General features: G+C 36.5%; 3 protein-coding genes and 1 long non-coding RNA gene across 4 annotated transcripts; 1 reads left to right on the top strand and 3 right to left on the bottom strand.

Moving 5' to 3' along the window:
- Positions 1–4440: 4440 nt before the first annotated feature.
- On the bottom strand, positions 4441–8412 carry LOC147487410 (putative glucuronoxylan glucuronosyltransferase IRX7). Its single transcript, XM_086572175.1, has 4 exons — positions 7753–8412; positions 7315–7673; positions 6964–7214; positions 4441–4994 (listed from the first exon to the last, which is right to left on the bottom strand). Exons 1-4 carry the CDS (start codon positions 8054–8056, stop codon positions 4514–4516), a joined length of 1395 nt encoding a protein of 464 aa, XP_086428301.1. The 5' UTR covers positions 8057–8412; the 3' UTR covers positions 4441–4513.
- Positions 8413–9878: 1466 nt separating this feature from the next.
- On the top strand, positions 9879–10262 carry LOC147487409 (protein FAR1-RELATED SEQUENCE 5-like). Its single transcript, XM_086574027.1, has one exon. The coding sequence runs from the start codon at positions 9879–9881 to the stop codon at positions 10260–10262; it is 384 nt and encodes a 127-aa protein (XP_086430153.1).
- A 2707-nt stretch (positions 10263–12969) lies between these two features.
- LOC147487408 (AT-rich interactive domain-containing protein 4-like) lies at positions 12970–14411 on the bottom strand. Its single transcript, XM_086572315.1, has 3 exons — positions 13839–14411; positions 13562–13735; positions 12970–13185 (listed from the first exon to the last, which is right to left on the bottom strand). The coding sequence occupies exons 1-3, from the start codon at positions 13920–13922 to the stop codon at positions 13162–13164; spliced, it is 282 nt and encodes a 93-aa protein (XP_086428441.1). The 5' UTR covers positions 13923–14411; the 3' UTR covers positions 12970–13161.
- A 5513-nt stretch (positions 14412–19924) lies between these two features.
- Positions 19925–21033, bottom strand: LOC147487407 (uncharacterized). Its single transcript, XR_015202750.1, has 3 exons — positions 20729–21033; positions 20365–20428; positions 19925–20238 (listed from the first exon to the last, which is right to left on the bottom strand). It is a non-coding gene; the product is annotated as an uncharacterized LOC147487407 (long non-coding RNA).
- Between the last annotated feature and the right edge of the window lie 3789 nt (positions 21034–24822).

Below are 24822 nucleotides of genomic sequence, written 5' to 3'. Positions count from 1 at the left end.
GAGATAGGCCATGCATATATAGGTGATAGATCAGTACCAACAATTAAACCTTAAAGAAACAAATTAAATCAGCAAAACCGTGTGGATAGGAAGGTCACTAGATCGACTATTATATAAAACTGAGTCATCTTGTTTTTATACATTGTTTCCTTGCTTGCCCTCTGAAACTAAGAAAGGATTAACAAACTAGTAAGGAGTAATGCACATTCTGTGGAATAATGTGCCATGGGAAAATGAACAAAAAATATTTCATAGTAAGGAGTTCAAAAATTGAAAAGGATTAGGGTTAACTAGTATTACACCTCCACTAGATGAGCCAATTAGGATTTCACCCCCGCTAGATACTAGATGAGAAATTAGGGTCTCTCCTCCCAAGTACACAAAAAAACAAAATTGGGTTTACCGTGTGTTTTTTTTAGTGTATGGGAAGAAGGGACCCTAATTTCCCATCCCGATCTAGTGGGGGTGTAATACTAGTTAACCCAACTTGAAATGCCCATTTTCAACTATTTGGTTACCAATTTTCTCCTATGAAATTTATTTACTCTTTACAATTTTTGTTTGGTTCGGAAAAATTAGTAAATGAATTCATAAACTTGAAAACCACCATTTAAAAAAATAACTTTTATGTTTTTTAGTTTGATAATATCAATTGTATAAGGGTGATTTTGGACACACCCATCAAAACACTCCCATACCCTAACTTTAAAATAAATAAATAAAATTGTTTTAGACACATTTATGTTCTTAAATTATCATTTTTTTTATTAGGCGTACCCAAAACAAAACAATTCATTTATTAGAATATATTAAGGACCAAATACTTAACCGTATATATTCTAAGTTTCTCACTTGTAACTGAAAAAGAACAAGAACATGCTCTTCTTTTTCTATTAAAAAAAAATGATATTGATTTCTTCTCCAATAACTTCTTTTTTAGCAACATTTCACTTTTAATTTGAATCAACCATACCAAAGTAATAGGGATGAATACCACCTAATGAAAATGAAGGGAAAAAAAATCGATCGCGAAATCAAATTTTGACGAATGGGGAAAGAAAAAGATTGTCGAAAAAAAAGGGCGTGTTTTTGTTTCGTTTTTTCTTTAATCAAGTGGAAATTTTTGTTTTTGTTTTGATTTTTTTTTTGTTTTTGTTTTTGTTTTTGTTTTTTTTTTTTGTTTTTGTTTTTTTTTTTTTTTGTTTTTGTTTTTTTTTTTTTTTTTTTTTTTTTTTTTTTTTTTTGTCTATTGGAAATCAGAAAATTGGTTTAAGGGAGTCCGTTGAGAATTGTTTGGACTCCAAAACTAGAGGCATAATATTTTTAGTTTTTACATCCAAGTTTGACCAAAACCAGAATTCGACACATATCAACCCACTTTTGGAATTTATGGACAAGAATACCCTCTTTAACGAGATTTCCTCCTCCATAATCTCTTAAAATTTTATAAATATTAAAATGCACTTGATTTAATGCATTTTAACTCGATAATTAAGTTATTTGAACTCAACATTTTAAAATAAATAGTCTAGAGAATTTACTTATAATAACATACTTTTCATTTTAAAATGCATATGGTGTAAAAACTTAAAAATTGCTATGCCTCCCATATTGTAGAGGCATTCAACACTAGACCCTAAACATAAACCCTATACGTCTAGACACTAAACCCAAAATTCTTATAAACTAGACACTAAACCTAAACCCTAAACCCTTACAAATTAGGCCCTAAGCCTAAACCCTAAACCCTAAACCTTAAGACATTAACCTCTAACCCCTTGTAAAATAGGCCCTAAGCTTAAACTCTAAATTTCTAGACACTAAACCATAAACCAACTCTTTGCATTTCATAGTAGTTGGTGGAACCCATATCATAATAAAATGCATTTTGTCTATGCATTTTAAAATGCATTATGCATATGCACTTTAAAATGTGTAAGCAAGTTTACAATGTGGGTGCATATGCATTTTAAAATGTGTTGTGTATCTTGTAGATGGTTTAATTTTGTGTTTTTTGTCTATGATATCTATATAATAAAAAAACAATGGTGTGGGGCCCACAGGGCCTCCATCCAATGGTTGTCACTGTCTTTTAGTAAGTTGTGACATGGCAGATCCAAGTGTTTGGAGAGTTTGTATAATTTTGTTAAGTGTAATCAATACCATGGGATTTGTCAAAAAATTAACCAAAAGTCAATAATTGCAGTTGGACTTATAAACTGTTGGACTAGCCCATAAACTGTTAGGCCTTCAATTGATTTGGGCTTATAGATAATGGGTAATTGGGATGGCCTTGCGGCTAAACTTATAAATTGAGTTGTTTCACCGGGTCTTATACCAATATTTTGCTTTAAGATGTGTGTACACCTTACTTGAAGAATTGATGAGTTGTGAGTTGTTCGGGTGCCAGCGAGCAGCGCCGAGGTCTAGCAGGCCGTAGGCACGGGCATACCCTAGTACCATATTAAAATGCAAACCACATGGTTATAAATGAATTCTATTACTTTATTTTTAGTAAAACTATTTGGTAGTTATTTAAGGGTAAAAGAGAAAATAAAATGGTTATAAAACTCAATAACTAAATTGTCCACTTCCACAAAATGTGGGTAGTTATAGTCAAAGCCTGAAAATCCTTTTTTTTTTCCCTTCTACAAGTAGTTTTCGCTATCTAAAAAAGATAAATAGTAGTAAATCTATAAAATAATATTTTTCAATGTTTTAAATGCAAACTTGTCTAAAACAGGCTTCCTAACCCAATTTCTTGTATTGGAAATACCCCAAATTAATTTGGAAAATATTATTGGATTGAAGCGGTTATTGGGGTACGACAAAAATTTTAGTTAGTTATCAGGTACGGGAGTGTTTTTATGGGTGTATCCAAGATCACCCTTGTATATTTTACCTACAAAATTACGACAAATAATACTATGAAACGCCTCGAATATTCTTATTATGCTATAAACCCTTGTTAGTTGTTACGTCCAGAGAAGAATAACAAATTGACAAAATCTGTATACTGTTGAGATGACAACCAATTTTTCGAACATTACCATATATGGACGAGTTTCAAAATTTCTCCTTACAAAAAAAAAAAATAGTTTCAAAATTTCTAAAATGTCAACAAGGTGAAAACCAAAATGTGAATATCTTCGTGACTTTTTAGTGACACTTTGTTCGTAAATTTGATGAACATTCTGTCTTTTTTATTTGGGTAAATGAACATTCTGTCTCGAATTAGGAAAACAATTTTTCCAAAGTTTTGAGAATTCCAACTAATATTTTTTTTTTTTTTATGCATAGTATGTATCACTTCTGAGAGTATTCCCAATGCAAGTGGATATGGTGGGTTTGTGACTTTATTCACCTCTTTTTTGTTCAAAATTTTTGCCCAATGCAAAGGTGAATATGGTGGTGACTATTTTCCCAAGTCAAAACGAAGGTGAAATCTTCAACCAAGATAGTGGTCGAGTTGTGAACTTCGGACGGGATGTTGGATTCCGTCTCGTATGTTTTATATTTTATATTTTATATTTTTTTTATATATTTTATATATATATTTTTTTTTTTTTGGCGGGAAAGAATGTTTTTTTCCGCCCTTTATCCCGCGAGATTTTTTTTTTTTTTTTTTTTTTTTTTTGACGGGATGTTTTGATTTCGGGAATGCTCGATGATGTTTTTTTCACGCCCTGACGGAATCTAACATCCCGTCCGATATTAATATTCATTTTTCTTTTGTAAATCTTTTCCTATTAATTACAATCTCACTTTGTTTTTCACCAAAACGGTGGAAAAAAGAGAAAAAAGCGTTTAAAACCGCATATGTGGAAGTGAATAATAGTTGATTGCATTGGGAATGCTCTGATGATGACTATCACCGTGACAGTGACCAAGTGATAAATTTGGCTATCCTTGAACAATACTGTCGCTCTTATATATTTTATTTTATAATACAATGATATATTTCGGTATTTGTAAATCTTTTTTCCTATTAATTACAATCTCATTTATCATTAGTTTGTCTTCTGTACTCACTGGGCGGATCCAGAATTGCCACTCAAGAGGGGCTACTACTAACACACTTCTAATATTTATTTTGGGGTGAATCATACGCCATTTACTATTATAACTACTTTTTTTTTCAACGGAAAAAAATCAAACTCCTTATCTATTATATTATTTTTATCATCGTTTTACCGGGGCTTTAAACCCGCTTTTAGCCCCTTTGCCCCGGCTGTGTTACTCAGCTCCAAAAAATTGCCAATTAACCTGGCTATCTTTGCATTATAACTAGACAAAGTTGGGGGCGCGGCTAGCCCCTCCCCGGCTGTGTACTCAGCTCCAAAAATTGCCAATTAACCTGGCTATCTTTGCATATTAGACACGTGTGTTGTGTGGATTGGCCCAACGAGTCTGTGTTAGGGGACCTTCCAAGCCAGCAACTTTCTAACGTTTTTGTAACACCTCAACCAGCAAATACATCGGAAAAATGTATACAACCAACCGGTAATAACGGTTACATCTCAGCATTCAATTGATTTGATACTCTCGATATTCTATAGGACCGATGTAATTTTTGTGATAGAGAATGTAGAACCTGCCACGTCGCATCTCCTTGCTCAATATGATCATTGAACAACATGGCCCGTCTATTAGTCGACTCCCACAAGTTTCTTTGAATGGTAGTAAGATTAGTCGCTGCGATGTGTTCCAAGATGTTTGCAAGATCACTAACGTCTTTCTCTGCGACCGTAAGAGAGATATCTGGCCATCGAATGGTGTTCGAAAACGGAAGCCTGATTCCATCGGCTATAATGACTGGAACACATCCGAGGGCTACTGATTCGGCTAGTCGAGGACTCCATGGAGCCCAACCTAATGGACATAGACAAAATACTGAACGCGCGATTTCGGATTGATATCCATCAAATCTGTGCCTCTTTAGGTAAAATTTGCTATGCCGGTTGAAACTTTGCCAAATAACAGTCCTCACTTTCCTGAAAATTAAAGAGTATGATTAGATATAAAATGTGTCTGAGAAAATATGAGACCACAATTTTTATGTATTGTTATGTCTGAATTGAGTGAATTCAAATGAATAATATATTTATCAACTCAGAAGCCCAAACAACTAGAACAAAAATAATCACATGACCCAGTTAAATGGGCTAAGAAGTGTCGACCTCTAGAGTTTTGCTTGCGTGTACCCGGCGACTTTCACAGTGTTTCATTGTTTAACTCATTTATCCACTCTTAAGACTTGAGACATATTGAGATGTAGGCAATGTAGGCTGTAGCACACCAATTAATCCAAAAAGCAATGGTGATTTAATCGGGCATTTATCAAATTGTATTGGGAGGCCCAAGCCCGATAACTAAGTCCAACAACAGTAGCCCAATACACCCCATCTCAATGCATACCGGTTACCATTTTTTTCAAATCTTTTTAGCTGGTATCATCTCTCTCGCGAGACTGAACCCTAAAAAAAAAATAAAAAATAAAAATAAAAATAAAAAAAACTTCGAATTTTCTATCTTGTTCATATTTCGAGAGTTGAGTTGTGAATCAACAATGAGAATTGAAGTTGGCGACTTCACCCAATTTGAGTCGTGTCGTGTTTAAGTATATATTCAAATTTGGTTTGGTTAATTAAACTTGATTAGGTTGATTAAATTTGATTGAGTGGAAGATTAGGTGGATTAAACTTGATTGGGGGTGTAGATTGGGTTGATTAAACTTGATGATTTCAAATTTAATATTTTTTTTGAGTTTGGGCGGAAGATTGGGTTGATTAAACTTGAGTTCAAGTTTGCCCAAGCTTTGATGAAGCCGTTTTCGAGTTTGAGTTCAAGTTTGGGTTGATTAAGTGAAAGTTGATTTTTAAAATGAACATTATGACAAACAAACCGAATTTTTTAAGTCCAAAAGACCAAGCCATGTCGCTCAAGAGAGCCCCCAAACGAGCACGCCATGTTGTCTTGGAGACTACCCAAACGACCCCGCCATATCATCTAGCTAAAAACAAAGAGTTTTGTCTCAAACGACACGCGCAGACTACTTGAGTGTACACTCAAACTACATGGGGAGGTCGTTTGAGTGTACGCTCAAACTACATGGTGAAGTCATTTAAGTGTACATTCAAACTACATAGCGAGATCGTTTGAGTGTACACTCAAACAACGTACACTCAAACGACCCAAGGGTTTCGTTATAGGAAGACAAGTTGGATTAGTTGTTGGGCCTGAACTTTAATGACAAACTTGTAATATATATATATATTTTTGGAGGTTGCCCAATCCAATTTGATGAGTGCCCCATACAGGACCAAAGCAATATGTCTCATTCATTAACCGAGCGACAGATTGCAATCTCTACCAAACAGAACAAGTGGAAACCAAAAATACACATATGTAGCAAGTGACACCCGCTGCTACCTATGAAAGGTCGCTAGGGCCTGGTGGCTGGTGTGACCAAAAATGGGCCATTAAGGATCAAGCCTCAATTAGCCATAAATCCCATAAACCACTTCAAAGAGCCAATAATGATTAATGAAACTCTGATTTCTTTTTATATTAACCTGCGTGGACGTGGAAATGTTATCTACAAAACGGATAAGCTCACGCTGAAATGGACGTGCATAAAAGTCAAATTACTTGGAGAGTTGGAATAGGTTCATTTGTTCTAAGCAACGATTTAAGTTGGACGACGCTCTTTTTATATAATGAATCAAATGTTAGCAGCTCAATAGCTGATGCAATTGTATAAGAAAAACCTACATATATATAGTATATGTGAAGTCTATTATAGTTTTCATTCCATAAGTATTTCTTTTAGGAAACTAGTTGGCATGACTGATTTATAAGCTCAATAATATTCACCATAAAAAAAAAAAAAAAATCTCAATAAATCCTAAGCTTAATAAATGAGAATTTAGGTTCGAGAGTTAGAGAAGTCAGAATAATTACTTGCTATAAAACCGTCCACTGACGTTCTTTGGATGAACTTCCATCTTCCCTCTGAAAAATACCCAAATATCCCTTTTCCCATTCTCTGGCATCATTTCAACGGTTGATCGTATACTTTTTGGCGAAATATAAGGTGGTATTAACACATTCTCAACTGCTTGACATGCATGCCGATATTCCACGCCGAAGGTTTGCAACATTATCGATTTTCTTAAGAATTTCGGAATTCCACCTGCAATCGCTACATCTTCCTTCAGAAAAACCAAACACAAAATGAATAAAAAATCAACAAAAAAGCAGAATTCCAAAACACAATGCCGTGATTCCGAAATATTTGATATTTTGACTTACCATTGCGTGAAAACATGCTCCATAATCATGAGAAGCAACGAAAACATGATCAGAACCATTACTACGATTCCAACATGGCATTTGAGACGAAATAAATTGCACTGCAGATGCTAAAAGTGGTCGTGCATGACCCAAAGCTGGAAAACCATTAACAGTGCTAAAATTGCATGACACATAAACCGGGACAAAGAACAAATCCGCTTCACTTGGGTCTAACGTTCGAACATCGCTACTTAGTAAAGCTTTATGAATCGCGACTTCTGAAGCAAAAAGATGGTTGCTACATCTCTTGTTTGATAACCAATCTGTGTTATATTTTGATGGAAGATCGTATACATACACCTTCATGTCTTTCAACTCTATTTCCAACCAAGAAACTTAATTAGAACATAATTACATAAAGGAATTAACATATTGATGTAGTGGAAATAATCATACCTGAAGATATTGATGGTTTTGTAGTAATAGTTTGTTGCAAAACTGTTGTATTTGATTCGAAAAGAGCCCGAGAAACGAAACTAGCTTTCGAAACTTTGGTTGATGGAAGAGAGGTGGTGGTTTTATGAGAACTTGTAATGAGATAAGATGTAAGGAAATAAAGAGAAAGAGAAATCCAAACAACCCATTTAAAACATTTGTAATAGAAACTCTTGGTATCAAGTGATCTTCCATGTTTATGTAAGAGTTTCATTCTTACATAAAATCCTTTGGTCTTGTTGGTGGTTCTTCTGAAATCCAGCATTTCTTGTTACTCGAATTAACAACATTTATGGGTCAGAAGTGAATAGGAATTAGTGTTGGTTGAAATGGAGTTTTCGGTTATTGGTGTATGGTGATGACGATGAAGTGAAGACTAAGAAAGAAAGATGAGTTGTTGGCATTTCATCTTTTGTATGTAATGTTATTTTATTTTAGTTTACTTAATTTATATCGTGGAGGTTGTTCTTGTTTTTTGAGGTGGTAAATCCGGTTGAGTCTTTTGGTATTTTAGTTGTTGTACTATTTTTGATTTGTTATGTTCCAAGCGATGTGAAGAAACAAAATGAATGCTCGTTCAAGATCATGTGACCCCCCGACTCATTCGGGTCGGATTTTGTTAGTTTCTCATTTCCTCTGTTGGTGTCTTCGCTTATTGGGGACTTGGTGGCTAGAAGTCAATCCTTTTTTAAGAGCTGCACCATGCAAATCATAATAATGTCAAAAATTCGAAAAGGATATAAATCATAATATATTTCTATTAGTAACATTTTTTGGTAATCCCGATTCCTGACTCTATATAAATGGTTGTAATGAAACCATTTGTACATGATCAAATGTAGATCCAATGGTTTAGGTCAAATACGTAGATTGCTAAATTAACTGAATTAGTGACAAAGCGACAATATCTCTGTTTTACTTCGTTTACTGTCTTAGTCAATTTCGAACAATAATCTACATTTATAGGAGGTAAAGTATCAAAAGCCAAACAAGACGAATTCGGGGTGGGGAATTGAAAGATATAAGTTTGATTAGTATTAGTGTGGGACATTGACATCTTCCAAGTTGGAGTGGGAAATGTTTGATTACCACCTTGGGGGCTTCCATTGAACGCCAAGTTGCGGGTTCAAGTTCAATGACGTACATAGATTGTATTGCACTGAATAACATCAAATGCAGAAATAATTAAGCAAGAAGAATATTCATATCATTCACGCATCAGTATTCAAGTCATCTGCCACCTCAGCTGGTAATGATCGATGTTGGTTCAACACGTACTTCAAACTCAAAGTACTTACTAAGAAAACTCCACACAAATATTAAACAATTTCGAAAGATATATCACAAAAATATATATACGAGCAGTCCCACTCCCAAACGGATGTACGTATACGGGCTTAATTAAAAAAAAAAAAAGGATATCAGGTGAGAAAGGAAAAAAAAAAAAAAAAAAAAAAACCCACTCCAGTCGCACTACAACTTAAAAACCCATAAATAAAAAAAGAAAAAAAAAAAGAAAATAACCAATATCCTATATTTCTTGAACTCCTTCGTGACTCTCTTTCCCACTTTTTTCTCTCCCTCCAATATTCTCTCTTTTCCCTCGAGTCCTCTCCTCCATTTTTTTTTTCTTCACAGCTTTAAAAAAAAAAAAAAACTTGACTGTTACTTGCCGAATAACTTGAAGAGTTGCCGAAGAACTTGACGTGTTACTACCACTTTACAACCTTTACTAAATCAATTTTAGGACTTATTTCAATTGTAAGTATTTATAAACATTCTAGTTATTTTCTTTTGTGTTCTCTTTACACCTAATATTTGGCGCTACATTGTGCCAAGTTCAAATAACATAATCATGAACTATTAATTTTCTTTTGACCCGTGAACACCGTGATACAACTGATTTCACAAAACTAATATCACGGGCATATCGCATGCATATTCAATAATTTGAATAGAGGATGGTCATATCATATTCCGCCATATAAATTTCACGTAAAAACGGACTGTGCAGTTCTATTTTGTGCTTTAATTGTTTGTAAGCTTCTGATGTTGATGTTGGTAGAATTTTGTCAGACGATATTGAAATGGAGAATGAAGATTTGGATATGGAGACTATGAATGCGCCTGCGGAATGTGTTGAGATTTGCTGTCCTGAAGTCCCACATGATCTCAAGCCTAAAAAGGGTCAAGAGTTTGAATCACTTGATGTTGTTAAGAATTTTTACAATGCATATGCAAAAGTAACTTGGTTTAGTATTCGAAGTTGGTCTCAGAGAAAAACAGATGATGAAATCGTAAGGAAGGAGTACGTCTGTTTTAAAGAAGGAAAAAGTACAGTGATAGCAGACATTACGACAAAAAGGTGCCAGGGCATTATAAAAGAAGACTATAAAGCAAGAATTGCAGTGGTGAAATTAAATTCTGGTCTATTTGCAGTTAGTTTATTCTTTGAGGGGCATACTCACTAGTTGTCAACCCCTAGTAGAGTACACTTTCTAAGATCTCATCGTGGTGTTTTTGAAGCCCAAAAGTGCTTAACACAACAGTTTGACATGGTAAATATACTACAACATCAATAATTTAGCCTTCTTGGAGTGCAATTTGGAGGGATAGAACATATCGGTTTCATACAAAAAGATTTAAACAATAAGAAAAGGGATAGGCGCAAGAAGAAGAAGGGCCATGATGGAGATATGTTTCATGAGTATATGAAATTGGAGCATGGAAAGAATCCTTCTTTCACCTATAAAATTAAGGCAAATGATGAACAAAGAATGACTCGTTGTTTTTGGGCAGATGCGACCTCTAAACGAGCATACCAGTTTTATGGTGATGTTGTCATCTTTGATACTACATACAATACCAATCGGTATGGGTTGATACTTGCACCATTATTCGGGGTTAATAATCACGGTCAGACCGTTCTTTTTGCTTGCTCTTTTCTCTGCGATGAGACTACATAATCTTTTGTTTGGTTATTCAACAAATTTTTAGAAGCTATGCCTGATGAGGCGCCGAAGATGATTATAACAGATTAGGATCCAGCAATGACAAAAGCAATTTCTCATACGCTTTAAACTACTTTTCATAGGTATTATAAAGTTATGCTTTAGCAAGTTAAAATCGGTATTTGAATTATAAAAAATAATAGTTTTGGTAATGCAACTTAAATTGGACTTTTGTTAGAAGTAAAATAAAGTATATAGGAATTACTAAATTAGTGATATTGTGAAGATATAAAAGTAAAGTAGTACGTAATATTAGTTACCAAAAAAAAGTAGTACGTAATATTAAGGTGAGAGAAATTTATGAAGATAGTGGTCTGGTGAGGCGTCTAAGTATAAAGACTCATTTAAGGAAAGTAATTATTTCTCTATTTCTTGTCTTTATTGGTTTTGATTATAATAATGCTTTTGTTTAATTAAACCATGTTTTTGTGTTCATGTTACATGCTTATACTTATTCACGAGTTAAAGCATGTCCATCTAGGTCATCAGAAACATATCTATATTTTTTTCGTTGTTAGTTTGAACCATTTTGTAAGAATTGTCGATATTGTGATATTTGAATCTTGTGGAGAGTATATATAGATTATGTATGCATTTTGTTTAAATATCTGAATGCCTTCCAAATGTGCATATTAAAGCATTTTGTATATTGAAGCTTTGGTAGTGGTGGAAGTAAACTTCAAAAGAGTTTAGAAGTTGAGGTTTATCCTAAATTGTTTAGAGTTTGAGTGAGGGAGATAGAAGAAGAAAGGTAGACTCTTGAATCTTAAAATGGTTATAAGCTAATGAACTTGAAAGCTTTGATTGTATATTAAAATGACTTGAAAACATGAAAGGAAGATTGATTAAAATATTGAAATGAAATAAGCAAACAAGATGAAGATTGAAACAAAGAACAAGTAACAAGTTGATTGAAATAAAAGAAATGAAATAACAAGTTGATTGAAATAAAGGAAATGAAATAACAAGAAATTAAAAACAAGACAAGAAAATAAATAAACCAAATGGTTTGGATCCTAAGACAATGGATGAGTTCTCTTTCCTTTGCTTTTTGATTATATACCCCTATTTTTGTCATTTACAGATTTGCCCTCATCCACACTACACCATAACAAGCTATTACTAACGGCAAAAAACCGTTGCGAATAATTTTTGTAACGCTTAAAAAGCGTTGCAAATAGGGCGTGGGTAAAGTATTGAAAATGTTTGCAACGGTTAAAAAGCATTGCAAACCAAATTTTCCAACGGTTATTAACCGTTGCGGAGTGACAATTAGTAACGGTTAAAAAGCGTTGCAAACCAAATTTTCAAACGCTTATTAACCGTTGCAAAGTGACAATTACTAACGGTATCCCACAGCTAACTCCTTGATTCAACTACAAACCATCCCACCCACAAACCAACCACCAAAATGGAAACCGCCAACTCACCCATCCCAAAAGTTAAATGTGGATGCAGCCTACCTTTGTGACACACAGTGTTTTGGTATTGGTTTATCCTACGGGACTCACATGGTTCCTTCTTAGCAAAGGGAACCGGGATTGTGCTATGCCACTTCATGGAGGAGGACGAGAATGCGTAGGTATCCTCATGGCCACACAATGGGCCTTAGCCGGTGAATTGATCTTCTAGAGATAGAGACAGACGCCCAGGCTATAACTACATACTGAGAGAATCTGCACTCTAATCTTGCATGGCAATCCGAGCTCATTCTCCAGGACATCAGATCGTTGAGCTCACATTTTGTACATTTTAATATATCTTTTTGTAACCGTTTGCTAAACAGAACAGCTGACATTTTATTGTATAAAGCACTACTGCTAAAGGACTCCTATCAATGGGAAGGAGATCCTCTTCTGTGGCTAGTGGATGCTATAGGTATAGACATATTTTCCACCCCCACATGTACAGGAACCACTTCTACTATATAATATATAATTAGTTACCAAAAAAAAAAAAAAAATGTGTAGTTTGATTTGTAACGATTATTGATGGATGCTTTAATATTTATTTTTTCCTTTGCAACGGTTTACAACCGTTACTAATGTGCTGATATAGTAAAAAAAAATTATTTTAATTTTTTTTCTGCCCTAAACCTCCACCTCCTGGTTTCATATAGAAGAAAATAAAATTGCCAATGCTTTTTCATACCATTTGACAAGTAAAATAAACACAAACAAACGCTTGAAAAATATATATTATATTCATTGAACCATATATATAACTTCAAAAGAGTTTTGAGAGTTGCAAATTCAGATTTACCAAGGGTTACAAATTTATATACGATTTTCCAAGCAATCCCGAATCTTCAAAATGCAATAACAAGCATTAGTGACGATGGATTCACCCAATAGAAATCCTAGTACAGCTCCACAAAGCCCATCTAATTCCAAAAAAATCACAAAACAAATAATGAACTCAGAAAAACAATCATACTAATTAAATTCATGCAATAACCCTTCCCCTCCATACGCCAAAGCAAGTGGGCACGCTAATACTATGTCTATAACTTCTATAAGTTTTTCTATTTTTTTCTCGAAAAGATAAATATGTCCATTAATATGGTCTCATAATAATCCACCATGGAAATCACAGGGTTACAAGACAAACTGGTGCATAGGAAGTAATGTAAGGATATCTAAAAAGAGTTAAAAGACAAGTGTTATTAACATGAACCTCGTGCAGTCGTGCTACATAAATAGAAGGTAAGCAGTCAAATGATAACAAAAAATTTAGAGGGAAAGACTGAAAAACCAAACCTGTGATGCCCATGCTGGACCCTTCATGCAAACTTCATATACAGTTGAGCCACAAGCTATTGAAGCAGATGTTCTAGGTACAGACAGAGATCTATTGCTTTCACCACGAATTGGCAATGCATGGACTAGCTGACTTTTCTCAAGAAGTTTGTTTTTTATATTATTCTTCAGTTGCTGAAATTATTTAATGACAACAGATTCACGTGTATTTCAATACAAAATAACTGCCCATATATTAGGTATATCGATCAGCCTGCTCATTATAAATGCTTATTACCTGATCATCAAAATAGGTTTGAGCGCTGCTCGACACTAGAAGAGAGACATGGCAAGAACTACAGGTTGAAAAATCACATCGCATGGTCACAACACCTCGAGAAAATGCCCCTGTGTGGAGAGGAGGTGGGGAGTACTGCAATGAACAACTGAAATTAGCACAACTTTTATTATTTTCAACCTTTAAATCCCTCTTCCCTGGTGAAGGTGGGAACCGATTCCGAGCCTTTTCTCAAACATATGCTATATAAACCAGATAAATTTCATCTCTCAAGTGTTTTTCAAAAAATCCATTTAAGAAATAACAAAGAATTCATCTCAAATCATTTCCAACCGAAATATATGTGAAGAAAAATCTTTTATATGACATATTAAGATCAAGAAAAGGTACACAATAATGTGGAACCAAAGAGCCCACATATAGCTTCAGCCGTGGACAAGTGAATACCATTCTAGACAAGAGAGCCTACTTAATCATCATTTGGAAGTTGCTCTCCTTGCAAGTAGATGATATTTGGCCTCGTTGATTCTAGAATTTGCTGGAACTCATCAGTTGTTGGATTACGCAACGTTTGAACCTGCTCAAATTTAAACCAATGTACAATGTAGGAGTTGGAGCAAAAATATCAAGTAACAAACAGCATGTTAAAAAACTAGAACAACAGGGACAAGATTTAGACCTCAAGCTTTGGGAAGGGATATCTGTTGGGTTGTTGGAACCGTCGAGCTTTGCTCCGGTGTGCGTATGCCACTCTCGACTTCTGAACCTGATGAAGAGGGCGCGATCGCGCTCGTCCATAGGGCGACTCTTTCTCATGCTGCTCGATGAAGAGGGCGCCATCCATAAAGCACTCTATTTGTTTCGATGAAGAGGGCCCAACACTTATGGATTACCAAGCTACCATGCTCCGTAATTGCGCCCAAGCCCATTTTTTCCTCTCCTTTGTCTATGTACACCTATATAAAGGTAATAGATTAGGGTTTTGAGGGGTAACTTTGAGAGATTCATTTCTAGGGTATTGTGGGAGCTCTATTGAGCTAGGGTTTGAGTGAGGCCTCTTCTTATTGATTCTTGATCTCTTGTAAACTCTCCAATCTTTGTTATAAAGGAAACTCGGCTCTTGTGTGTGGATGTAGGTAACATTTACCGAACCACCTAAATCTTTGTGTCTCTTTGCATGTTTACTTCCATTATTATTGTTGCTATGAATTGTGATGATACAGTAGTGATTTTGCTTGGTTGAAGTTGTTGTGATAACTACCAAAGTCTTGGGTGGGTGATTTCCTTGGTGTGATCTCCAAGTTGAAATCATTTGGGATTGAAAGTAGCTAGATTGAGGTGTGACCTTCTAGTGAAATCTCCCAACAAGTGGTATCAGAGCATCAGGACTGTGTCAGAGCTACAGGGTGTTTGAGGAAATTCCTCTGAGAGGTACTCCACCGTAGGTTTTTGATTCAGTAAAGTCATGATGACCGACAAAGAAAGCTACAAAGATAGAGAAGTTTGACGGAACAAACTTCGCTATTGAAGATGCAAATTGAGGATGTTCTCTATCAAAAGGATTTGATGGAAACGTTGATAAGTGAGAAGCCCCGAGGAGATTCCGCAAGATAAATGGGATTTGCAAGATAGAAAGGCCTTGGCCAAATCCGATTGAGTCTTTTCAAGTCGGTAGCCTTCAATATTAAGACAAAGACGGCGAAGTCTCTCATGGAGGCACTTACTACGATGTATGAACAACCCTCGCCGCTAACAAAGTCTATTTGATCACCAAGCTATTTAGTATGAAAATGTTGGAGGGCACCTCCTTCAGGATCACCTAAATGAATTCAACCAAACTAAGGACCAATTGAGTCGGTTGAGATTACATTTAGTGATGAGGTGCTAGCTTTGGCGATACTTCCAAGTTGGAAGGCTTAATATGGCGCTATTAGTGGCTCAAAATGACCAAGTTGAAGTTTGAGCACGCTTGTTAGTATGGTACTAACCGAGGAAATCCGGAGACGTGATTGTCCGTCATCTTCGGATCAACTTCGTGGTCGGCATCGAAAGCAATCGAAAAGTGGGGAGAAATTCAAACAGAATCGTGGTAAGAAGAAGTGGAGGGGGAGATCGAAATCTCAAGCCCCCAATTGCAAAGCGTTGAACACAAACCTCGAGACATAACCGAAGTGGTGTGCTATAATTGTGGTAGGCCCGCCACTATAGCCCCAATTGTCCCAAGCACCAAGAAACAACAACAACATTAATAAGAACAAGAAAAAGAATAAAAAAAGCTAATGTTGTTGAGATGGTAGATGACGCTTTGATATGTTCGATGGAGCACAAGAAGGAGTCTTGGGTACTTGATTCCGCGATCTTTCCATGCTACCTCACATCGAGTTCCTGAGAACTACAATCGGCGTGACCTTTGAACGGTCTTTCTCGGTGATGACCAACCTTGTGACATTGTCGGCAAGGGTGACGCGCATATCAAGATGAATGGCTCCATGGTTATTGAGGGACGCCGACACGCCCGGATTGAGGAAGAATTTGATTTCGTGGGGCAATTGGCAAGTGAAGGATTTGTTACGGTCTTCACCGGTGATACTTGGAAGGTCTCGGCGGGTTCATTGATTGTTGCAAATGGTAAGAAAGATGGTACTCTCTACATGACTGCATTATGGTCTGTGAGTCGATTGCCGTGGCACATGGCAAAGAGGATCCGAATGTTTGGCAATCAAGCAGACTTGGTCACATGAGTGACAAAGGAATGAAAATCCTTCACTCTTCCGGTAAACTCCCAAAGTTACCGACCGAAATTGACTTCGCGGAGAACCGTAAAAGGGTGAGTTTTCGAGAATGGGTCGACCAAAGCAAGAAGACTTGAGTTGATTCATACAGATGTCCGGGGCCGGGGCTAATGTCTCTTCATATTTTGTGACTTTCATTGATGACCATACTAGGAAGGTGTGGGTCTATTTCTTGAAACACAAGTCGGCATTTGAAATGTTCAAGACTTGGAAGGCCATGGTTGAGAATGAGACAAGCTTGAAAGTAAAGAAGCTGAGATCCGACAACGGTGGAGAGTATGAGGATTCAGGTTTTAAGAAGTACTGTGCTGACAATGGCATCAAGATGGAAAAGACTTTGCCAGGGACACCTCAGCAGAATGGGGTTGCAGAGCGGATGAATAGAACACTGACAGAGAGAGCTAGGTGTATGCGTACACTAGCAGGCTTGCCCAAGCAGTTCTGGGCGAAAAAGTTAGCACGCCAGCCTTTACCCTCGATTAATAGAGGACCATCAAACATCTTTGGATTTTAAGATTCCGTGAGGAAGTGTGGATGTTTCCCATTTGAAGGTGTTTGGTTGTGTGTCCTATGTCCACATTAGTGACCAAGCTAGAAGCAAGCTTGATGCTAAGTCACTAAAGTGCACCTTCATTGGCTATGGCGGTGATGATTTTGGGTATCGCTTTTGGGATGATCAAAATCGGAAAATCATTCAGTAGTAGAGATGTTGTGTTTAATGAGAAGGTGATGTACAAGGACGTAGATGAAGCACAAACCAAGGAATCGGGTACGCAGAGCTGAAAGTATGTTGAGTTGGAAGACTTCGATGTAAGTCGTGGTATAGTGGGAGCCCCACAAATGAGGATGACAGAGTAATCGACTCGAGAATAATGAGGATACTACACCACCGAGTCCATCTCCACCTCGTGCCCCCCAGGAAGACATCCAGCCACATGTACCGAAGTTCGAGATATCCGCCCTCCCACCTATGTGAATTACTTGCTACTTTCATCGATGGTGGCGAGCCTCAATGCTATGATGAAGCATTGAGGTGAGTGATGCAAGCAAGTGGGAGCTTGCTATGCAAGATGAGATGAAGTCCCTCATCTCTTGTGGCATCGCGGGAGTTAGCCAAACTACCCACGGGGCAAGAAGGCTCTACGAACAAATGGGTGTTTAGAGTCAAAGAGGAACATGATGGTTCCCGAGATACAAAGCGAGGCTAGTAGTCAAGGGTTTTCAGCAGAAAAGCAGCGTTGACTTCATAGATATTCTCCCCAAGGTGGTGAAACCGAATACTATTCGGTCGGTGTTGTCGAGTATTGTTGCATGATTTGTATCTTGAGCAGTTTGGATGTTAAAACCGCCTTCCATGGTGACCTAGTTGAGGAAATTTATATGCAAAACCGGAGGGTTTTCATCAAGAAGCGGTAAAGAGAATATGGTATGCAGCTCGACTTGTATGGTTTGAAACAAGCCCCTAGGCAAAGGGTACGTGAAGTTTGATAACTTCATGCAAGGAAATGGCTACTATAAGTGCAACACCACCATTGTTGCTACTTCAAGAAGTTCGACTCAGCCTACGCCATCCCGCTATATGTTGATGATATGTTAGTAGCGAAGTTCGATATGTCGAAATTGGGAGATTGAAAGAGAAGTTAGCAAGTGAGTTCTCTATGAAGGACTTGGGTGCAGCCAAAACAGATTCTAGGGATGAGGATCCAAGAGATAGGGCGTAAAGTATTCGAGTTGTCTCAGTCCGAAAGTATATTGAGAAGGTATTGAAGAGGTTCAAGATGGGTAGTCTAACCAGCTTTGCACACCTTTGGCCCTTCAAGTTATCCAAGGAACACTCTCCCAAGATCGGTGAGGAAAGAAACTTCATGGCTAAGGTACCATACCGCCATTGGAAGTCTTATGTATGCCATGGTTTGCACACGTCCGATATAGCCCAAGCAAAGCCAAAAAGATTTATGTCTAATCCTTCAACATTGGGAAGCCGTGAAGTGGATATTGAGATATCCGAGAGGTACTACGAGAAATGCCTATGTTATGGAAGGGGTGTTGTGAACTTACAAGGGGTATGTGGATGCCGACTTTGCAGGTGAGGTAGATCGCAGAAGAAGCACTACTGGTTATGTCTTTACAGTAGGTGCTACTGCAGTGAGTTGGATTTCTCAGTTACAGAAGATTGTTGCTTTGTCTACCACGTAAGTATGTGGGTCTAGCAGAGAGGCAAGCAAAGAGATGATCCGTTACATTGATGGAAGAGCTTGGGATGAAGCAAGAGAGAAGTGTTACACACAAATCGAGTGCTATACATCTTGCCAAGAATTCCGCCTTTCATTCTAGGACCAAGCACATTGGTCTCCGGTATCATTTTATCCGATCTCTGTTGGAGGATGAGGTTTTGGCACTTGAGAAGATCCAAGGGAGTGAGAATCCGGCGGATATGTTGACCAAGACCGCGCTTCATCGAGAAGTTGAAGTTGTGTTCAACTTCGTGGGTCTTCTTCTTGCTTGAAGATCATGATGGACGAGCCGAAAGTTTTTTTTTAGTATATCGGATTTGGATTGAAAGTGGTTACAAATTGAGATGTGATGTGCATGAAGAATCTCGGGCGTTCCAAGTGGGAGATTGTTGGGTTGTTGGAACCGCCGAAGCTTTGCTCCGGTGTCCGTATGCCACTCTCGACTTCTGAACCTGATGAAGAGGGTGCGATCGCGCTCGTCCATAGGCGCACTCGCGCTCATGCTCTGATGAAGAGGGCGCCATCCATCCATAGATTACGCAAGAGGGCGTTTGAACCTGCTCCGCAAAGCCCATTTTTTCCTCTCCTTTGTCTATGTACACCTATATAAAGGTAATAGATTAGGGTTTTGAGGGGTAACTTTGAGAGATTCATTTCTAGGGTATTGTGGGAGCTCTATTGAGCTAGGGTTTGAGTGAGGCCTCTTCTTATTGATTCTTGATCTCTTGTAAACTCTCCAATCTTTGTTATAAAGGAAACTCGCTCTTGTGTAAAATGTAGGTAACATTTACCAACCACCTAAATCTTTGTGTCTCTTTGCATGTTTACTTCCATTATTATTGTTGCTATGAATTGTGATGATACAAGAGTGGTTTTGCTTGGTTGAAGTTGTTGTGATAACTACCAAAGTCTTGGGTGGGTGATTTCCTTGGTGTGATCTCCAAGTTGAAATCATTTGGGATTGAAAGTAGCTAGATTGAGGTGTGACCTTCTAGTGAAATCTCCCAACAATATCTCGGTCTATCTTCTTTCACAAAATTTTGAGAACCTTGCATGCTACTTGCTCTATTAAAGAAAAAAAGAAAGATATAAGGAAACAAGTCCTACGAGTCAGACAAGACTGTCACGTAGAAATAGCAGTCTGGCTCATCCCACCCTGACGGCCAACCTTTCCATTTCCAACATTGTGCTCAACCCGTTGATAGCCATCACCACCACGTCCTGATTGGCTTCGCCGACCAGAGAAGTCACCCTGGTTTCCATATTCATTTCTTCCATAACCCCGACCGCCAACAAAATTCCCTCAGCCCCTAAAGTTGTCATTGTAGAAACAAGGCCTTGCAGGAGGATAGCGAGGTCTCCCAGTAGCACCAACTGCAATCAACAAAATATCCCCGTAAAGCAAGTGAGCATAAAGTTTCTTAAATAAAATAACAAGAAGATGAAACACAACAAAATTACAATTATTTTATGTTATTATTGTATAAGAATTCCACTTACCTCTAGTTGAAGTTCTCTTTTCCTCTATGTAAACTTGACGATCCCCGAAAGTAATAGGTGAAGCCTTCATAATCACATGATCAATTAATCAAATGAGCGAGCAAGTAAGAATAGCACGTATAAGCAAGAACAAAACCATACATATCAAGTTTATGAGCTTTTTAATAAACAGCAAGCACAGTCATTTAGTTGGTTTTTTTAATAGAAGTTGTAAGTTCTTATGAACAAAACCAAAACAAAGAATTCAGCTTCCTTAAATATGAGTATAAAAAAACTATGGGACCAAAAAGATGAGTCGTTCTAAGATTAGCCTACTAATTCACAAATCAAGATAACATATAATCTTAGACCAAAAAACTCTTACTCAGTCATCTCCCTTGACAAACATAAATACAGTAGATTCAATATCTTTAATTAATGGCAGGAACCTAGCCCAAACATCTGAATGTCTCTAGAATAGGATTATCAAGCCCATATAAATTTTCATTGCATCGAGAATTTGGGATCAAACAAGCAGCCAAGCTCACTGTAAAGGTCAAGAGTACTTCAAATATCATTAACTGTAGGCGTCAAGATGAAAACAGAAAAAGAAAAAGAAAAATGACGCGTGTCACTGACCTCACCATGTAACTTTTATCGAATTACAACAAAATCTTCCTGAATCACTGTACAATTGACTGCCCCTCAGCAATTGCGGGCAATTCCAGTTTGGCTGATATTGTTGTGCAACATATCGCAGCTCAAATGCTTGAGAACTACGGTAAATGAGCCACTTCAACAACTCAATCTGGCAATATACATTCATCCTGATCATTAAAATCAAATAGTTAACATTAATTATTGATTGACAGCCTCCAGTAGTGCCTATTTTAAACCATGGGTCAACGTTAGTAATTGTTGAACTCAGCTGGGGATAATATATACAGATAAAAAAACATGAGACCAACATAATTTACACATCTGCCTCAATGCTCTTATTATGACTTTTGATGTTTACATGTATTCATAGAATGTGTACTGCAGAAATGAGGATAAACAAACAAACTCGCCAAGTCAAAAAACATTTCTTTATTTAAAATTGCTTATCGGAACACTGAGTTTGCTTTCTGGAACGGAACCAAACTCATTCTTTATAGAAGGACCATCAGAACAAGTTTTCAAGTCGTGTTCTTGAGAAGAAACAGAAGAAACAAAGTCTTTCTCTTTCTCTTGAACATCTTCATTTGAAAAGTTTAGAAGACCTTCAACAAACAAGTCATCACCAACAACACCATTAGTTCCATTTCCACACCATAAATCTTCATTGAAAACTTGCTGGGTCGTTGTCGTTGTTTTCAAAGCAGACATCTCAGGCCAAAAACTGGTTTTCAAAGCTTTGGTTTCAACACAATCCATTTGTTGGGAATTAGAAAAGGAAGAAGAAGGTAGGAAGTGATTGTTCGGGTAAGAGGAAGAGGGGTTGAAGGAGAGAAAGAGGAACAAGGGTCACCAGCAAAGATAAGAAAACCCTAACCTACCGGCTATGAGAGAGAAAGAGAGGTTTTATATTTTATTTTGACATACCGAGCGCGATTTCTTTTTTGTTTCCCTCTTTTCAAAATTTCGAAGTTGTTTTGGTTTTTTTGGATTTGTAACACTTCTCAAACGATTTTCAAGTGTTAGCAATTAATTCTAGAAATTCACCGAAATAAAATAACGCTTTACAACATTATTAACGCTTATATAACGTTGGCAACTTGCTAATGATAAATAACCTTTGCAAAGCAAAAAAGGTGCGTGTTGCAAATATCATATTATGGTGTAGTGCCATTCTAAACTAGACACCTCACCCTTTTTACTTTTGCTTTGCTTTATGGGTTCCTTCTTGACCAAGATAGGGTTAGGGATAAATCTTCATAATTTGAAATAAGGGCCTCTATCTTTGGTTTTCTGATTTGAGTCCTTTGACTGTTGACTTTGACCGGTTGACTTTAACTTTTTCAACACTTTTTCACAGCAGTTACTGATATTCATAATAAGCATGATTAAGGCTCCTTTTGGTGCTAAGACGCAACTTTTATGATAAGTGGTATGAAATACTCCTTATCCTGAAAAAAGTAGTAAAAGCTATGAGTTGTCTTTTTATTAAGCGTAAGAGGGACTGTAATGCAACAATATACGGGTAATAAAACACACATTTGAGAGCTGATCACCACCCCCAAATAACATCTTGCTTGTCCTTAACTAAGGATGAGAGAAAAAACACTAAGATCACAAATGAGTGATTTATTATCAGTTATACTAATCTCATTTCGCAGAGTGCGATTGCATTGACCATATGCAACAAGGCCTTAAACCACTAGGAATTCCTAGTGGACAAGCTTTAAGCATCGTGAGAGTTTTCTAGTGAAGGTACTCACAAACTTCTTCTATTTAGTACAAAGGGTCTTGTTTCCTTATTTATTCTCAGAAGTTCATACATCTCATTAGTGGTGAATAAAGACAAGCTCATTTGAACTCAGAATAACATATGTACATTAATTTAAACATCTAAAGATAATTGTACAAAACATGAGCAATGAAATGCAAAAGCAGAGTTATTTCCGAGGGTTTTGGAGAGCTTCCTTAAGTTGGGTTCTCACAGGGGTGTTGATAATGACAAATTTACGTTAACTAACTATTTATGCGTAAACACAAATAATCAATTAACTAAATAAGTACTTAAATCAATATTCCTACTCTTAATTTGTCATACAATATAGAGAGTCAGGATTCGTTCCACTCATAAACCATCAAGACATAAATAAAATTCAACTAATCAAACAAAAGGAACAATGATGAGAGTAATGATTTGAATAAGAAATTAACTATTATGATGATATGATACTACGAATTTATACTAAATTAACTAACAATATAATGATGTGAATCAAAGATAGAGAATGTTAGAGAGAGAATTAAATCTACTTTTCAATTCCTAGAAGTGTTAGAATAGATTGTTAAGAAACCCTAATCTTTATATTCTCACTAAAAGGTTAAATATAAATCTTAGACTTTTATGATCCCTAATTCAATTATACCATCTCTAGTCATAATCAAATTAGCATGAGAGGAAGGTTTGTTTTCCATTCTCATGGCAAAACTCACAATCCTCTAGTTTAGATTTTTCTCTTCTTATCTCTAAGTCAAGAAAAATCCAAACTTTAAACCTTAATTAACAAATCTATGCTAAACAAATCAAGTCTTCTCAAGGCTTCATTAACCTCCCTCTAATAGGAGTTTAGTTTTGATTCATTGGACTAAAATTACTAACACAAGAACAAATAGAACAAGTCATTTGATATAAGTAATTTAAACTTTATAAATCTAAATTTGAACAATAGTCTAAGATTTAAAATGAATTAAAACTGAATTTAAAACTAATTTAGAACTAAGATTGTAAATAACTAATTATCAATTTAAGACAAACTAAATCTATGAATCAAATATTGAATTAGAAACTAAAACTTGAAATACAAACTAATTATTGATTCTAAAAACTAAATCTTGTTCTAAACACCAATTTGATTCTAATTAACTATATCTAAAACTAACTATTGGATCTAGACTAAGTAAATCTAAGTATCCTTAAGAGCTAAGTCTTTCTCTCTTCAAATAGAGGAGACAAGATCCACAAATTCGTGCATGGGCTGAGGAGCCATATTTTGGGCTGGAAAAATCGAGGCCAAAACCACATTACTTCAGTCCACAAAGGAGTTTTCAGCTGGAAATGAATTCAACAGACTTTTCGTTCACTTTTACTCCTTTGATTGGGTCAAGGGTTGAACCATTAGAAATCTATTTCCGAGCCAGTCGTTTTGACGTAAGGTAGACCCAATTCCAAAGTCTGAGTCCAAAGATACGGCCTTTGGAAGTTCAGCTGACTTTTGTGCACTATTTTTGCCCGCGTTGACTTTGACTTTTCAGCTTTGACCAGGCTTTAAAAAGGCTTTTTCTCCTTGAATCTTGGCCTTTAATCATAGAACTTCTTAGCAACCAATCTTTGCTTCTTTATCTCACAAAAAGGATGCATTTCTACACGTATTCGACTCCAATGCCTGAAATACATAAGAACACGATAACAGTACTAACTCTTACTTATTAATCACATAATTGGTCTAACAGTAATATTGTTAAGGGGTTAAAACTACAGTTTTGGGCTCTTATCAAACCACCCCCAAATAGCATTTTGCTTGTCCTCAAGCAAATATGAGAAATTAGAATAAGTGACCAAAAATGGAGTTCTAACAAATCTCGTTTCGCCGAGTGTGATTGCATTGACCATATACAACAAGGCCTTAAACCACTAGGAATTCCCTAGTGGACGAGTTATAGCCTCGTGAGAGTTTTTCAGTGAAGGTACTCACAAACTTCATCTGTACTACAATGACTAAGAAATAAAACTGTTGTTTCCTTATTTATTCTCAAATATCTATATAT

The sequence above is a fragment of the Coptis chinensis genome, chromosome 7, assembly GCF_015680905.1.
Source record: "Coptis chinensis isolate HL-2020 chromosome 7, ASM1568090v1, whole genome shotgun sequence".
Taxonomy (NCBI): domain Eukaryota; kingdom Viridiplantae; phylum Streptophyta; class Magnoliopsida; order Ranunculales; family Ranunculaceae; genus Coptis; species Coptis chinensis.
This window is presented reverse-complemented; position numbering and strand designations above follow the sequence as displayed.